The sequence below is a fragment of the Plasmodium coatneyi genome, chromosome 7 (assembly GCF_001680005.1).
Source record: "Plasmodium coatneyi strain Hackeri chromosome 7, complete sequence".
Classification (NCBI taxonomy): Eukaryota; Apicomplexa; class Aconoidasida; order Haemosporida; family Plasmodiidae; genus Plasmodium; species Plasmodium coatneyi.
This window is the reverse complement of record NC_033562.1, coordinates 439,981-456,686: the sequence shown is the minus strand read 5'-3', so window position 1 is coordinate 456,686 and position 16,706 is coordinate 439,981. Positions and strand designations below refer to the sequence as shown.

The 16,706-nt window shown below is 44.3% G+C and overlaps 6 protein-coding genes across 6 annotated transcripts; 3 read left to right on the top strand and 3 right to left on the bottom strand.

Annotated features, from left to right (window-relative positions):
- Positions 1-343: 343 nt before the first annotated feature.
- PCOAH_00016360 (Uncharacterized protein) lies at positions 344-2,418 on the bottom strand (the record flags this gene model as incomplete). Its single annotated transcript, XM_020058445.1, has 3 exons — positions 344-834; positions 973-2,245; positions 2,335-2,418. 3 exons carry the CDS (start codon positions 2,416-2,418, stop codon positions 344-346), a joined length of 1,848 nt encoding a protein of 615 aa, XP_019914260.1.
- A 1,301-nt stretch (positions 2,419-3,719) lies between these two features.
- Positions 3,720-5,273, top strand: PCOAH_00016350 (Uncharacterized protein; the record flags this gene model as incomplete). The annotated part of the gene is made up of 6 exons (XM_020058444.1): positions 3,720-3,802; positions 3,980-4,030; positions 4,329-4,439; positions 4,626-4,700; positions 4,853-5,028; positions 5,158-5,273. 6 exons carry the CDS (start codon positions 3,720-3,722, stop codon positions 5,271-5,273), a joined length of 612 nt encoding a protein of 203 aa, XP_019914157.1.
- Positions 5,274-6,056: 783 nt separating this feature from the next.
- Positions 6,057-6,731, top strand: PCOAH_00016340 (Uncharacterized protein; the record flags this gene model as incomplete). The annotated part of the gene is made up of 1 exon (XM_020058443.1): positions 6,057-6,731. One exon carries the CDS (start codon positions 6,057-6,059, stop codon positions 6,729-6,731), a length of 675 nt encoding a protein of 224 aa, XP_019914046.1.
- Positions 6,732-6,799: 68 nt separating this feature from the next.
- PCOAH_00016330 (Uncharacterized protein) lies at positions 6,800-7,699 on the bottom strand (the record flags this gene model as incomplete). The annotated part of the gene is made up of 4 exons (XM_020058442.1): positions 6,800-6,892; positions 7,049-7,166; positions 7,290-7,405; positions 7,613-7,699. 4 exons carry the CDS (start codon positions 7,697-7,699, stop codon positions 6,800-6,802), a joined length of 414 nt encoding a protein of 137 aa, XP_019913934.1.
- Positions 7,700-8,566: 867 nt separating this feature from the next.
- On the bottom strand, positions 8,567-13,339 carry PCOAH_00016320 (Uncharacterized protein; the record flags this gene model as incomplete). The annotated part of the gene is made up of 1 exon (XM_020058441.1): positions 8,567-13,339. The coding sequence occupies one exon, from the start codon at positions 13,337-13,339 to the stop codon at positions 8,567-8,569; it is 4,773 nt and encodes a 1,590-aa protein (XP_019914215.1).
- A 1,618-nt stretch (positions 13,340-14,957) lies between these two features.
- Positions 14,958-16,647, top strand: PCOAH_00016310 (Serine/threonine protein kinase; the record flags this gene model as incomplete). The annotated part of the gene is made up of 2 exons (XM_020058440.1): positions 14,958-15,797; positions 15,919-16,647. The coding sequence occupies 2 exons, from the start codon at positions 14,958-14,960 to the stop codon at positions 16,645-16,647; spliced, it is 1,569 nt and encodes a 522-aa protein (XP_019914297.1).
- Between the last annotated feature and the right edge of the window lie 59 nt (positions 16,648-16,706).

Sequence of the window (16,706 nt, the reverse complement as noted above, 5' to 3'; positions counted from 1 at the left end):
TTTCACCAACTTCTAAAATTTCGAAAATTCCCTCCCCCTCGTCCCACCTGGAGAAAAGGGAAGATACCGTTTGTTAACAGAAAAAAAAAAAAACTACACTTTGTGGTGCATTCTTTGAAGTACTGTCAGGGAAGTGTCCCTCCTTCTGCTTCCCCTCGTGGCCGTTTTTTTTTTTATTTTTTTTTCTTCGTCATAACTGGCACAACTTCCCATAGCAGCATGGGTAGTGTTGTCTCTTACGATCGGAAGGAGCAGAGTTAACGGATTGGGGGGTGGAGCAGTGTACCGACTGTACTATTAAGAGAAGTCGGTAAAGTAGGTGACATTCCGCACCGCTTAGCCGCTAGACCACTTCACTGTCGTGTTCCCCGAAGCACACCATGGACGGTACGTCGAACTTGCGGTAACACCTCTCCCGGTTAAAGCTTTTTTCATCATAAAGGAGGTACACGTAATCCTCTATCCTGTCTTGATACGTTTTCAAAAAGAGATCCACAGTGTCTTGCTTGTTGTCTAGCATAGCACACCTAGGGGCATCCTCAGCCTTCCCTCCTTCCACTCTCCTGGTAGACATGTTAAAACAAACTCGTCCTTCCTTCATGTGCATGCCCAAGCACTCCAACATGTAGGCAGTTCTGTCCTCATTATGTATTGCTATGCACTCGTCTATGAAGCTGATATTTAGGGCAAACTTGTTCCGGTTGTTTGCTGAAAATAGAATACTGTAGAGGTAGTCCAGGCGAATTCGTTTTACGTTGGGGAAGAGACAGCATCGCTCGATAAAGGAAAGTTGCTTTATCCCCTCGAAGAAGCAGAAGTAGTTGGCTCTTTGAACTGGAAGGAGAAAAAAGAAAAGCAAAGGGGGGATAGTATATAACAGAAACGGTTGTAGTGATTATTCATTCTTGAAGTAATGTGCACGCGGGTAAAAAAAATGCAAATTAATAATACCCATTTTGTGAGCGGCCTTACGTTCCCTCCATAGGGCAAGCGACGCTGAATACCTCTCGAAGGTGCAACAAAAGTGTGCGTAGGTGACACCGTAGTGAAGGCAAGACTGAATCCCATCTGGGGCATACAAGTTTAGGAGGACCATGCAAGAGAGGCAGAAGTCAAGGTGACTCACTCTCACCTGCTTAAACGAAAGTTTGTTCTTCAGTATTTCGTTAATCATTTCGCTAGTACATGAGCCAGTGTCGGTTTTTCCGCTCCCTGCATCTATGTTAGAGGCAGATCGATTCGTCTTCAGCGCGATATCTATGTCATGCAACACCTTATTCACAAAGTTGGAAATGTAGGAAGACACACTTGCGACGTTCTTCCAGTTGTCTTCGTGGTTATACAGGAACTGTTCCTTATCCGGAGGGGGAGCACTTCGAGCAGCCCCTCTAGCTATCACCGCAGTTGCACTTCGAAGTGCGGTTGCATTTCTTCTCCCCTTGAACTTCACGTAGGAGTACAAAAAAAAAGACACGATGTAGAACTTGAAGTGGGACAGGTAAATCAGGAAGAGGTGTTCCTGGGTGAGGCGAGTCTGTTCGGTGGGGGTATCCTTTCTTGTCTCCCCTTCTACCTCCACCACGCCCGAAGAGGTAGTCTTTCTACCACGCTCATCCCCTCCACTCCTATTAAACAGAATAAAATGGAAGTTGTAATCCAGCCGAAGGCGCTTCAGCTTGTCGTTGAAGTAAAGGTAGGACAGCATGTATATTATAATGTTGTTATTTACTCGGGTGCATTTTTCAAAAAGGTTTTCCTTCTTCACTCGGGCGTTCACTTCCTTGTCTATATTTAGAAGTGCAATTTCGTCGTCTGAGTAGAGATGGTAGAAGAGTTCGTTTGCGTAATCGAAGCGGGGGGAGTTCTTCTTCGGTTGGTTGGGAACAAGGTAAGAGTCTGCATCGGGATGGTCGGAAGGAGCGGCGCCCGTTTCTACCAGGGTAGCTTCTCCCTTGTTAGGTTCTTTTACTGGATCAAGACCTTTGCACCCCTTCCTGAGCCTCCTCACCTGTTCCAAAAACGAATCGTAGCTCCTTATCTCCGTATTAAAGAGGAAGGCGTTTCTCTCCCCCTCCCGATGCAGCAACGTCTGCTCCTCTTCATCTGTCAGGTGAGTAACGAATCGCAAAAAAATAAAATACAAATCCTTAAGGTAAAGGTTGAGCAAATAGTAGTTATTTAAGTCCAACGTTTCTATGCATCTGATTGTTCTCACGTCTTCTATTTTTATGTTTCGCATGTATCCCTGCAGGGGGGGGGTAGGACATCGATGTGACTTTGCATTAGGGAAGTACGTGCGTAGGTGGTGCAGACATGACAGTGCCGCATCCTTACCTCAATCTTTATTTTGTTTAACTCCAGGGCGGACGTTATTTTCGAGTCGTCCGAGGTGCAAAACCGTCTACAGTACTTCACCATTTTTTTTGCGTCTTCGCGAAATTGCCTCTTCTTTCTGCACGGTTGGGGAGTGGGATAGTCTAAATTTCCCTCTCGTCTGTCACGTGCTCCCTGTGCCAGTTTTTCGCTGTTTCGGTACTGTCCCCCTTACCATTACTTCTGCCCTTCCTGTCCGCCCTTCCCCCTAACCAATCGGAAAGCAATCTCCCTCACTAACGTCTTGTATGTTTAAGATAACTCTTATTGCATCTATTCATGAGTTAGTTTCTATACCTTGTGTGTTCTTCTTTTTTTTTTTTTCCCAAGGCACAGATTCATGGTAGGGGAAAAAAAAAAAAAGTGAACAAATATGTAGGACGAACGAACGAGGGGATAAACCAACGAATATGCGATCCTAGCTTGTTCTCATATGGTTAAGGGGAACTTAGATGCAGGAAAAAGGCAATTGAAGGAGAGTGAAAGAGTCAAGGGATTAGCTGCACAGAAGAACAGATGATAGTCCAGCGCCCCTCCCCCAGAGAGTAATGCCACAAGTGGCCCATTAATTAGTGAAACACCACCGAAAGCTCATGCAAAGTTGAGGAAAAAAAAAAAAAAAAAAAAAAAAAGGTACGTTACGTATACGATACAGATACGAATACCAATACGGAGTTAACCAAAATGGGCAACAACAAAGTGTAATGAGTGGCACAAAAAAAAAAAAAAAAAAAAAAAAAAAATTCAGAGAAGGCTTGGCGTAAATCCATTAGTGGCCTAAACCTTGAAGTCACTAAAAGGGAAAGTACAAAAAAAAAAGCAGAGTGTAATTCATATGCATAGCAAAGCATATGTAACTCATCATATGCCGCTAGGCCTATGATCACTTCGTGCGCGTATGAACATACGTGTTTTGGTTTATTTGAGTAGATTACTGCTAGATCAATGAAAAGTCTAAAGCTCGGGCAACTACAATGATTCGCTCAGATGAATAGACATAGCACGCTGTGTATCAGTTCTACCTTGTGGTGTTACTGTGTGTATTTAGGTTTTGTTTCGTCTCTGTTCCTTTTCAATGCCACTTCTGTGCCATGCTTAACCCGTTTTTTTGGTTTCTTTTTCGTTAATTTTTTTTTGTTTCTGTAATAGTAGCCCCCATTCGAAGGCGCTGCATATGTAACGCTGCGTGTGCGATTGTATGTGTAAGGATCTTCCCGGCGCCTCGTTTGTTCTTACTCCTTTTGTTAATCCATTCCTCTCTTTCCCTTCATTCAATTATTTTATTTATTTTTTTTATAAATCCCATGTTCCTTTCATTGCATAAATACATATAGCGGAAAAACAAAATGGAAGAAAAGGGCCAATCAAAAAATAAGCGAGTAATGGAGTCTCCTTACGACATTGAATTGTATTACTCCTTTGTAGCTAAGTGAAACATTTTTGTAATGCATATGTCTGCTGTACATATGCCTTTTCTTGGGTGCATGCTTTGCGAAGAGAGTTTCTTTTTCTTCTTTTTTGACGTCTGTATATAATATAGAACAAATAAACGAAGACATTCCATCTAGCTATTTTTTTTTTTTTTTTTTTTTTTTCTCCATGTTAGGGAATCGCTAGACGAAGAGAAGAGTACCTCGCTGTTGAAATCCTTATTGGGGTAAAAAAAAAAAAAAAAAAAAAAAGTGGCACTGCAGAAGGGCAATCAGAATGCACAATTCTCAGGAATTAACTCGTCCAATGTGGGCCATTCCTTGCACATGAACATATGCACATATGCACATGGTTGTTGTGGTGGCGAGAGGATGTCGCAGAATTTTCTGGACAAGCATCGATGCCTTCGAAATGTGTATGCCGCGTAGTGGCGCTTGTGACGGATGCGTCTCACACCGGATAGCTCCAGTTATCTTTTTTTTTTTTTTTTTCACCCTGTTTTCATCGCTGGAACTTCCTCCCAGGGTTATTAACACAGATGAGTCTCTCAAGTCGTTCACATTCAACCACGACCAAATTGTAGACCACCTGGAACGTGACTCACTACAGGCTGTAATAATTATCCGGACTACACAGTAATGTCAAGCATTTTTTTCTTTTTCTGCAAACATTAGCTATCCAGCAAAATGGATAAATCTGCCGATGGGTGTAATTGCAACTGCATATGTGAAGCTCCACCAATATGTAACCATGGAGCAGCGTGAAAGACACTACTTCGTTCTTATCATTTCTCTTTTCTTTTTTTTTTTTCTCTCCGGCAGGTATGAACAATTTTATAAGCATGTTCCCCTCATAGCCGCTTTGCACAAAATTGACTTCGTTCTGATTGAACAGCAGTAAGTGGGCAAAAAGAATGAACTCCTCTAGGGGGGAAAGTATTGACGGCGTGGATAGACATCTCCCTGGGTGGCAGATCATGCGGAAGCCACAGCCATTCTGATCATTCCCTTCCCCTGCTCACCCCCCTCATTCTTTCCTCCCCCCCAAGTTATGTGAACACACTGGATTTTACCAAATTACCGAAGACTAGCCTCATCGGAATCCTACCGCTGCAGGATTCGGATCAGTTACCTCCGGGGCTTTCCGAGAAAGTGCAAAGCTTAGTGTCGGTAGTGCACACCTACCGTTTGGAGGTAACCCTCCCCTACTTGTTTGGCCACCCAAGTAATAACAAAGAAGAATAATAGGGGGACAGTGCGAAAGTGCACCACATACATAACGTTGTTCTACCTGTGTAGACGCTCCCGTGTTGTGGTGGTCCACCTCTTTAGCCAATTTCCCCCCCCTTCACAGACTACATTAACACGAGGTTTAAAGTCGAAGAGGTAAAGGGAAAGCCCTACGCGAAACATCTGTCCCGTAAGGAGAGAAAGGCCTTACGGAAGTCGATACGAAAAAGTAACATATAAGTTCAAGGCGATTGCACAGAAACAAGTGGATTCGAGCAGGTTGGTTACAAAAAAAAAAAAAAAAAAAGAGCAGGATTGGTGATCGCGCTGATGAAACGCAATGGTGGGACAGAAAAGCCCAAGCGCCATATCTATCGCGATGACCACTGTTGGATTAATGTGGCCCATGAAATTTGGTAGCGCAATTACAACACGGTTACTAGGATGTGGTGTTCCTCAAGGCCTCTTGTTCTGTTCGCCTTTATTTGTTGCTCTTTTTTTTCCCCCCATTTTGGCTTTAATTTCCTTGAGTTGTGTTATCACTGCGGCGGGTAAACAGTAATGTACCATTTCTGTTTTGGTGAATGCTCCACTATGGCCTATTTTTAGGACTGCTCGATCAGCGCTTTGGTTAATTAAAAGGGGGGGAGGGGCGCTGCGTATGCGAGCGGATGGACGGGCCTGCGTAACCCAAAGGGGAAGCAACGCTTTCGCCAGAATGGGAACCATTTTTTTGTCCCATTTTACGTCACATTTTATGCTAATTTGCTTGACAATTTTTTTGTCATTTTCGTGTCATCCTTCGCGAACATAGTAATTCTAGGCTTGGCAAAAATTGCGCTCTCTGCGCTGACCCCCGCAAACACACACACATATATATACACACATACACACAGCTGGAATATATGCATTCCCAATGGGTATTTAACCACTCGCCATTTTTAACCTCCCCAAAATATAAAAAGGGAACCAAAACCAAAGGACACGATTTTACGTGTAGCCTCCCCCCTTACGTTGTTCTAAATGGAAAATGAAGACTCCCTGGATGGCAGCACGAGCAGTGAAGAGGACCCCCGTGAAGAGAAAGCAAAGTATAACTCAACCTCCCCAGGATGTTGCTACACTTTTTCAAGCGAAGTGCTCAAGTTGAGTGTCATTTCCTACTACTTTTGGACGTCCTTTTGTTACATAGTTGGATCGATCACATTTATATGTGGCTACACAACTTCCTCCTTAAGAATACATGACCAAATAGTCTGTGCAGCGTCGTCCAACGTGTATGTCTTTTCATCCTTGTGGTTACTTATTGGGATAATTTCTGTAGCCACTTGTATATGTTACGCCATGGCTCTGGATGGAGAAGGGAACCAAATACAGGCGGCAAAAAACTCCCCTTTATTTTTGAACCTACTTGGGATCCTGTGCAAAACCGTCCCCACCATTGTTCGCGTCGTCCACATTTTCAATTTATTTCAATTATACGTAATGACCATCGATGTGATGATTTTGCCGGAGTGCAATTCTTTCGTCGTGAGATTTGTTTTGTTCCTTGTTCATATTTTGTGGTGGACTATTGTATTTTTGGGGATCGTCTCTAGGAGGAGGATATTCCTTCCTCCTCATTTGTACAAACCGATAACCAACGACGTGGGGTACTTTGTCCATGTCAATAACATGTTGCACTCTTTTGGCCTATAAAATTTGTTTCCACTTTCTACAGGTGTGTGCGTGGAAGTTGTGGCAGGAGAGAGGGGGCTCTTTTCCCTTCACCCTTTGGCTAGCTTCTCCGCCCACCGTTTGCGCGATTTATTTTTTTTCCTCAAAATCCTTTGATTTCGCTTCTTGAGGCTATTTTCATCCTACAGGGGGGTAATGTTGCAGAGGGGGTGAACTCATCATGTTCAGGGAAGCACACACCGGGGAGGGGCATAACCCCAAGGAAAAAAATCAAAACAAAAAACAGCACAAGATGCTTCATTTGTCGCGCATCCCGTTCGATATGCTCCCCTCCTTACGTAAATTTTTTCCCCTTTGGATTTTCGCAGGGCCTTCTGCACTTGCAGCATATGCTCCGCCTTTTCCTGGTCCTCAGCATCCATTTTGCTTATGATAGCCTTTTCCTTCTTGAGCTTCCTGCGGGGTAAAATGCGACATGCGAAGCGGTGTGTGCATCGATGTGCGGCATGACGAGTGAAGCAGACAGTGAAGCCACACTTGCCGCTAATACCGCCAACGCGGGGTGGGGGGACGACTCACCTGATATCCCTCTTCATCTGAACGACCTTTCGGAGGGTCTTCTTCGCACCGTCCTTCTCATTTAAGTCGGCCATGTTCCCGATGATCAAATCGTCTGCGCTGTCACTTTGGGCATCCTTCAAGTGTGACGGGGCGGAAAAAAAAAGTGAATGAATAAGCGTTGTAGAGCATGGAATGGTGTAATGACAGCGGGTGGGTTATCGCTCGGGGTGAGCAGTGTGCTTCTTGCAGCTGAGCTCTCAAACGTGTTGTCTTCACCATGGGGGGAGAGCTGCCCCCACGATATAGGACACACTTTTACCCCCATTTAATGATCAACCAACCTGCGTTATTTCCCCCGCTGGGATACCCCTCCAACTCTTCTTCGAAGACACAGCATTATTGTCCCCTTTGGACTTTTTACCCTTCATGTCGATGATTAAGGCCGAGTATGGTGCCACGCTATGATTAAAACCTCTTTCGAAGCAACTTCAATTTGCTGCCGTAAAGGGAGCGCACGGGAGACTCCCACAATTGTTCAACCGTCTCGATGGAGTAAACATGCATTGGCTAGCTTTAAAATTGTTATTGGAAAAAAAAAAAAAAAAAAAAATAGCTAGCTGTATGAACCGTTCAGGCGAAAATGGAACAAATGGAAAAAATGGTTAATTTTGGAAAAAAGAAAAAACTTTCACTTTAACATTTTCCCCGCCTTTTTGCAAAAATGTACATAAATATATCAGGCACAACGGGATGAAACCAGATTAGGAGAATGTATTATTCGCCATTTCGCGCATGTTGTCGGTATGACTTTTTACTCACATGCGGGATTACTAGTAACGGTCGTTCACGCGTATGAAGCAGAATGAATACAAAACAGCGCAAACAAGTACCACCTAGTGCATTGACGTGACGTCAAACATGCAAATCGTTTTCACTGCTGAATGATATACAGAAATGGGGGTGTTGTTCTTTTCTTTTTTTTGAAGTGACGCCATCGCCGGGTAAAGCGAGTTGGTTCCGTTATATATTCGTTTAAAAGTGTGTGCAAGTTGTTCGTTCTCAGTTTTGGGAGTTCTCCAACGCCGCACCGCTTAGCTCTTCAGCCTCGAAGAGGGGCAGGGCGTGCTGAGGGAGATTCAAGTGACATGTAGAAGTGTCACCCTGGTGACGTTGTGTGGTTTGCGGGAAGGTGCTACACGATGTGGAAAAAAAAAAAAAAAAAAAAAAAAAAACATGTGTTGCACCCGAGGGAAGCATATTTTCCTTCCAGTTCGCCGATCAATGTGGCTGCGCACCTAACGATGGTACGCAATGTAGTTGTTCAGGAGGGAGCACTTTCTAATGTTGCTCATTTTGAATTTCTTCAGGAGATTCTTGTGATCAATTAAATTTTGGCAGGAGCTGAGGATCATATGGTGGTGCTTGGGACTGACTTGGTCGAACTGGGAGATGAGTCGATCCAACACTTTACTCAGGTCAGTAATGACCTTGGCGGAAGGAATTTTATGCAGGGCAAAGACAATTAGTACACGAGCCATGGTGTCAAGTCTAATCACTAAGTTTTCAATGGACAGGGTCATAGGATCTATGATAAGCGTTTCTTTAAGGTAGGACTTGAAAATTATTTCATAGTACAAAATTAGCTTGTTCATTGTTTGCAGATCCTCTTTTTGGAGAGCATCCCCATCGTTGTTATTTCTCCAGGAATTGTTATTCTTCTCATCTGTGTGGTTACCGATGTGCATGGAGGATGGCTCCATCCCATGCTGAAATGAATTCCCATAAGAGTTAAAAATCTGACCAAAGTAAACGTGATAATGCAAGGGAATTAAAAACATGGAAAGGAATCTCGTCAGGCTTGTTAACTCATTTTCATTGATCTTTAGCACACGCATCAGCGGTAGGCAATAAAATATATAGTTGTACAAATGTTCTACAATTTCTGACATGCATGTAAGGCACGATTGCACGTTTCGTTCTTGGACACCAAAGTTAATGTTTTTCCAGTCGGGCAGAATGTGAAGATGAGGGAGGTAATTTTGCGAGATGAAATCAAAGTAATCCCATTTTTTTAAGCACAAACTATTTACGTAACAAGTGAGGGTGTAAATCATGACCTTTAGGAACTTAGTTTTTGAAAAAAACCACCAGTCGTCTTTTTCCATAATCACCTTACTCGAATCGTACCTTATATATTTCACCATAATACAGAAGATGGTGTTGAAAATGAAGGAGGTGGTATTTTTGCAGGCGATGCGGTAGAATTTAGATTTGTCCAAGGGGTGTAAATTTTCACAGTCCATTTGTTCCAAGCTGTGTGGGCTTTCATTGTCCGTTTGTTCCATTTTGTCTGTCCTGTTATTCATGTCAGCCCTGTTAGTCATGTCCGCTCTTTTCTGAAAATCCACGTTCCTGCAATACTCTGGTACATCCTCGTTCGTGTTGCATATTGGCTTCTGCCAACGGTAGTAAGGTTTGCTTGCATTGTCCTTCACTTCTCCCAGGTGGCTGAAGCAAGGGGGGATAATTTCCTCCACCTGTGTGAACAGCTGTTGTTTCATGCGCATGTAATTTTCTCCACCCTCCCCATGCGTGGATTCATTCCATTCCTTCTCCAGCGAATTCAACAGGATGAGGTACTTTAAGTAAAAATATTCCAGGGTGTACAAAATATCCTCATGCATTAGGTGGTACTCACCCAGGTAAATAACTAAATCCTTCACGTAATTGTTAATGAAAGAAATGGAGTGAATAAAAAGGCTCACAGGGATTCTCTTTACTGTTATTCTTTTATCGGATGGCCAAATTGTGTGAGCATTTTCCTTGTCTGCCTTGAATAACGCTATACACTGATTTTTCCGGGTGAGCTTGTTCTTGCTGAACATTCTATTGTCCAGTTTCGCCTCTTCCTGCGTGGACGGGTAATCTTCTACCAGGTCGTCTGTTCGTACGTCTGTTGGTATGCATGTCGGCATGCACACTGGTTGGCACGTTGGATGCTTCCCCCCGTCCTGGCAACACTCGTGCATAATCATCACGCAGTCCATCAGCACGTCGTCCTCACGGAAGAAAAGTCCCCCCTTCTGGATCACCGCATCCCTTAACGGTGCGAACAAATCCGGTGAGCGAAAAATGGGAAGCACAAGAAACCTCATCATGTGGTTCACTATAACGTAGAATGTTACGATGGGGTAAATATCTACAGTTCTATAGGGAAGTGATTCTTCCAAGGGAGGTGATTCTTCCAGGGGAGGTGTCTCTCCCGAGTTGACCACAACTGTTGTATGTCCTAAATTATTGATGCGTTTCTTTTTCGCCTGTTCGTCTAACTGTACTGCGCCTTTACGGGGGCGCTTCTTCGATTCTACCACTCGGTCGGATTCGCACAAAAGCAAAAAGGGATTAATTCCTACGTGTACCCTCTTTTCTTTCTCCGTAACGTTCTTGACAGAATAGTCATTTTCCATGCACTTTCTCACACAGTTGAAAAAGAATACACTGTCTATCCGGTTTAGACATGTCAACACGGTCTTCAATTCTAAGAAGCTACTCACACAATTCGGTTTGTATCTCATGCTTAATGCTCTTCTAAAATAGGCCTCATTTTTGTATATCATAATTTTCTTAAGAGAAAAAGGTGGCTTCCTCAACGCCATGATGAGCAAGTTCTCGTCATTTCTGTTAGTGAGGTGACAAAAGCATTCGAACAGCTTCAAGTAGTAAGTACCTCTATAAGTAATATCATCCCCTTCATGGTAAAATGTTTTTAACTCCTGGTCCAATTTAATACCATGCTTGAGACACACTTTTAGGAAGAGCAAATCTATTCGGTCTCTTTTCAGCATCTTATAATATTTACAATGACCTTTTTCCAGCATTTCCTTCTTGTTCAGTCTCATCCATGATGCCTCGCTCTTCATCCATGAGACGTTTACTTTGCGAAGGGAGTTCAATTCGCTTTGCACAAATACTCTCTTATTCAAATAGAAGATTTTCAGCATGTTGGTAAAGTGGTCATAAATATTTTTTTCTGCTCCGTAGAGATACAAAAGCAACAGAATCTGGTTCTCATGCAGACTACTAAAGTTGCTCATAAACAGGGGGAAGAACTTGTTCAGCATTCCTACAGAGAGAGAATTTTCTACCAGGAGGAAAGCTAGGATGAAGACTCCTTCAGGTACACTACACTGTGTCGTATTCATTTGCGTGATGCATTCAACGTTAACGCGATTCTCTACGTTTATTGCTTTTTTCGGCGTCTCTGCGTTGTACCTTCTTTCGACCATTTCACCTTTCATCACTTCTTCTGTCACTTCTTCCCCTCCCCATGAGTGCGTTTCCTCCAAGTCAGCGCAGCCCCCCTCTCGAAGGTGTTCCTCCAGAAGGAGCATCATGTTCAGAACGGAAACTTCGTCGAACGTCTCCCCCTTATTGTCCACCCCAGGGGATGCATTGCCACTGTACTTTTCACCCTGCAACACACAGTACTGTGCATAACTGCGGTGTCTGCATAAATTTCCCTCGTCGAGCATTTCCTTTTCCGCAACACGTAACGCCTTGTTCATATCCTCGTAGAGTACGTCATCCCAATGTTTGTGCATAGCAAGCAAAGTGCATTCGGGGCAGACACCTTCGGGGTAGGCACCTTCGGGGTAGATACCTTGGGGGTTGTTTTTCTCGACATACTCGGGTGCTCTGTTCTTCGAGTTTCGCCCTCTTTTTGAGGTAACGATTGGCTTTTGCTCCTTCTCACTGGACTTCTCCTCGCTCTTATCGACTTCGCTTTTCTTCTTCTTGGTGTACTTCTTGCTCTTCTTCTTGATGTACTTCTTGCTCTTCTTCTTGGTGTACTTCTTGTTCTCCTTCTTGCTGTACTTCTTTCCCTGTGGCTTCCTTGTCGACGCTCTGAGGAGGGGGGTGCTGCTGCTGCTGTTGTTGTTATTCACGTCATCTCCGTGCAGGAGGTCGCTCCATTTCCCCATGACATCGCAGTCCGTGCGGGTCCTGAGGACCATGTCACTGCCTAGCATCTTGAGGGAATTTTCCTCCTTGTCTTCCTTCACTCCCTCCTCTACTACTTCTTCTTCTTCCTCCCACTCATGGTTCTTAACATCCTCCTCAGTAGCATCCTCAGGGTGAGCTTGATCCGTGAAGAGACTAGAGCTATTTCCAGCGATGAGGTAGAAGGACAGGTCATTCATGTCCTCCGAAGAGCCTCTACAGGGGACGTTCTCATCGGGTGCGTGCCCAAAGGAAGTGTTTTCAGCACGGGCGTCAGCAAAACCTTTGGTGTAAGCAGAACTACGGCCATTCATCTTGCTTCCACTGGTAGCATCTACTTCAGCACGGTCCTTTTCAGCTTCTTTCCCACTTTCCTGCACATTTTCTTTCACATTATATACTTTCCAGATATCTAAATTCTCTATGTACTCATCTAGGATTCGCATTTCCTCATCACTTAGGTTCACATTGCGGACTTCTGCATGTGTGTTGTCCACCTGGTGCTCGAAAACGCTTATGCCTCTATCCCTGTTCTTTGCTGCTGCTGCTTCTGGGAGTGTTGCCTTTGCTGTTCGCTGCTCGTGAGGGTATTCCTCCTCATGGGGGCAATCTGCGATGCAGGCTTGTTCCCATTCTGCGGTGATCGTCCCGCTCTCCATCTCTACCATACTTCCGGCGTTTTTCGTTTCACAGCTTTGGCCGACTTTGCCTCGTTCAACTATTTCGCCTTTTTCGACGCTTATTGCGTTTTTTGCGCTTGTTGCGTTCTTTGCGTTAATTGCACGGGCGGCGTTCCCTTTTGGTGTGATTTTCCCAACTTTGTTAAATTTCTCCCTCCTAATGAGGCGATTGAGCTCCCTGACGTCAACGTCGAAGGTGTGCTTTTTCGATTTTTTTAAAAGTTGGATTTCTGCACTTAGCAATTTTGCTCGTAAATCGTTCTTATCGCTTTGAGTAATTTCTTCAATTCCTTTCGAAAAAAATCGCAAAAATTTTTCGCTTTTGTGTTTGTTACTTTTTAGGGTTCGAGAAGCATCATGTATCCTTCTACATGTGTGGAGAAACATTTTTTTTTTTTTAAAATAAATTAAACTTTATTTTAAATTTAAATTTAAATTGACTGAAATTAATTTATTTTAAAAGGATTCCCTCTTCTTCATTTTGTGTGTACGCACTTTTTTTAGGATCTACCACCCACGGGGCGCAGGTTGAAAATGCCCCTTCTCTTGATTAGTACAAAAATGTGTGTCCTTGTACTTTTTTTTTTTATTTTTCGTGTGGCCCTTGCTGATAGGTAGTGTACATCTGGTGTCTTTTTGTTCGATCCTCAGAATGTACGTACGTATGTAAGTATGTACGTATGTATGTGTATGTATGTATTGTATATGTGTATATGTGTACGTACGTATGTATGTACTTATGCATGCACGTATGTACGTATGCATGCACGAATGTACGTATGTATTTATGCATGTATGCTCCCCCCTGGAGACGTAGAAATGATACCGTGAGGAATGGGAGGCAGAAGAAGCAAAGCAGCCAGGGTGCTGGTGGTTTGGTGTTATGGTGGTGCTAATGTCGGGGCATGGGCTTGATCGCCCAGGAGAAAAAATTTAGGTCACAAAAATGCGTACACATGCAAGTGCGTTCACGGAAAGGGCCTTGATTTTCCCTGCTTCGTTTTTCATGCATTACCTCCTTCATCGCTACCCCTTCAGGTGCCATGCCTGTCATTTATATCTTCGCATCTAGCGTCGCATCTACCATCGCATCTACCATTGCATCTATCGCCGCATCTATCGCCGCATCCACCGCGGATTCTAGCTCGTTGCTGATCCTTCGTGGGGATGTGCAGGTACAGGCTATGCAGGTGGGGCCTCTGTAGAGAGGGCCCTCACACCAAAGCTCCAACTCTGCTTACACCCCGCATTTCCTCGAACTTTACGCAGCAAATTCGCCACGTTGGCGGCATGTAATTTCGCACAATCTTGTGTACTCGCGTTGCGCTCTCATTATGTGAACCCTTCTACGCGAGACCCGTAAAGAGGTGACTAATGAGTGATGCCCTCGTGATGCGTAAAAATGCATAGATACACGCATATCTATGCATGTGTTTTTTTTCTCCTTTTTTCTTCCTTTACTGTGCCCCATTTCGCCTATTCACTTCGTTTCCCCACTTGGGCTTCCCACTTGGTACTTCCCCCTGTGCGTGCACTAAGGCCGGTGGACCAGATCCAGGTGATCAAAACAGGTGGGTAGGCATATGCCCCCTTCTACGTTGTCGTGTAGCCACGCGCGTATATTTACCCGCCAATGTATGTACTTAAATTTTCCCCATTTCCTCACCCCATATATTCCCTCACATTTGAAAGGGTAACTCCAGTTATCCTCTACATACATCCTACTTTGCTTGCTGGGCGAAGGGTAAAAAAAAAAAAAAAAAAAAAATAAAATGTGACATGAAGCAAACGTGTGTTAATATTTATGGGCCTTTTTCTGCGTGCCCCATTTTAGGGACTACTCTAAGCCTGAATAGCCGTTACACATGTGGTGAGGACCTCCCTTTTCCTACACCTGTGCGGATGATCAGGCAGGCTAACTTGGGGACAATCCAAAGGGGCCTCCTCGCCACACAGTAGCCATCCCACGTCGTCTCCCTGCGCGTGTCGATCAAGGTCCACCCAGATGAGCATCTACCTGAAGAGAGGCACTTCCCGCCCTCACCTCTCAGACGTCCCATTAGATTTTTTCAAAAGGGAAAATAAAAATGGCCAAGGGGGAAGAAATGCTTCCCTCAGTGATACGCACGAGCAGGGGGAAAGACCCACCGATATCAAAGGAAAAAAAAACACTCTTCCCTTTTTTGCAAAATCAACAAATGGGGAAGTCATTCAAATGGGAAGGGACAAAATGGGAGGACGAGGATGTGCCTCCGCAAAGGGGATCACAAAAAAGGGGGAAAGAAAATTTAGGGGGAAAAGCCAAAAAAAGGTGGCCTCCGCGGATGCCTGTCTGGAGGGGAAAATATTTACCATCCCTAGTTATGACTTTGTGAAGGTCATTCGGAAGGCGCGGCGGGGGGATGTAGGCGATGAGCACAACTCCGAGGTGACCTTCGAAGCAGTGAGTGCATCTGCCCATGTCAGCTCAGGGCACACACTTCCCACGAGTATCCCCCGGGAATGGGAAAAGTCCCTGTTGCTGCGGCAAATCGAAGGGGAAAAAGTGCCGACGGAAAACCCCTTCGAAAAAGTCACAAAGTGGGAGGTCACCATGTGCTGGAAGAAGCACAGGAAAATAAACATCGCCTTCGTGGAAAGGCACAAGAGGAAAAATGGGAAAACTGTTTTCACGAAAAAAGTGAAAAAAATATACTTGTCCCCAAAGGAAAGCACCTTCAGTCCCTTTATGGATAAATACGTTAGGTACGAGGACGTGGTGAAGTTAGAAAGGCACCTCACTCGTTACATGACACACAAGAACATCGTAGTGATGGAAAGTTTCTTCTGCGTTAATGATGAAATAGTTAGTGTGTATCCCTTCGGGGGGGTGTCCTTAATGAGGTGGAATAAGCGTGAGAAGCTCTTTCAGCTTCAGGGCATGGATGGGGCGAGTAGGAGTCGTGGTTTGTCCTCCCACGGAGCAGCAGGTGGAATGGCCCTGGAAAGTCCACGCGGCAAGCAACTCCATGAAGCAGTACACGGAATGGTCCAAGCGAGAAAAAAAAAAAAAAAAACACACATACGTCTACCCAGAGTACCTCCTCGGAGAGATTATGCGGCAGCTCCTGACGGTATGCCACTATCTGGACGAGCAACAAATTTTCCACAGTGACATAAAACCATCCAACATTCTTGTAAAAAATGTGAAAAAAAAAAATATGAACAAAATATATTTCTGCACAAGGGATAAAAAATGGTACTTGCAAAAAAGGGGCACAATTTTAAAAAAAAAAATTATGATCAAACTTATCGACTTTGAGTACGCACAGAAAATATTCCAAGGGAAAGTCAATGTAGGTGGAACAACATCGTTATTTAAACCACTGGAGGATTTTAAAATGGGAAGAATTCATGCTTCACCGAAGATTGTATGGACTCTGGGGATCACGCTTTTCATTTTATCCACTGGTGCACACCCCTTCAGTCGAATTAACAACGACATGCATATATGGTATGTGTTGCAGGACAAAGGGTTTGATGTGTGCAGGCGATTCAGTAGGTATCCCTTCATGTCGAGTTCGCTGAAGGATTTGCTCACGCACATGCTACAGGTGGACTTCGCTCGCAGGGCGACCCTCCCGGAATTGTTCCTCCACCCATTCGTCCTCTTCGGGGAAACAGCATGGCGGAGTGGCAAGACGAAGCGGCCATGAAAACGACGGGGGTGAAGCGTCTATGAGGAGTGTAACACTGCCAAACGGGGAAATACGCC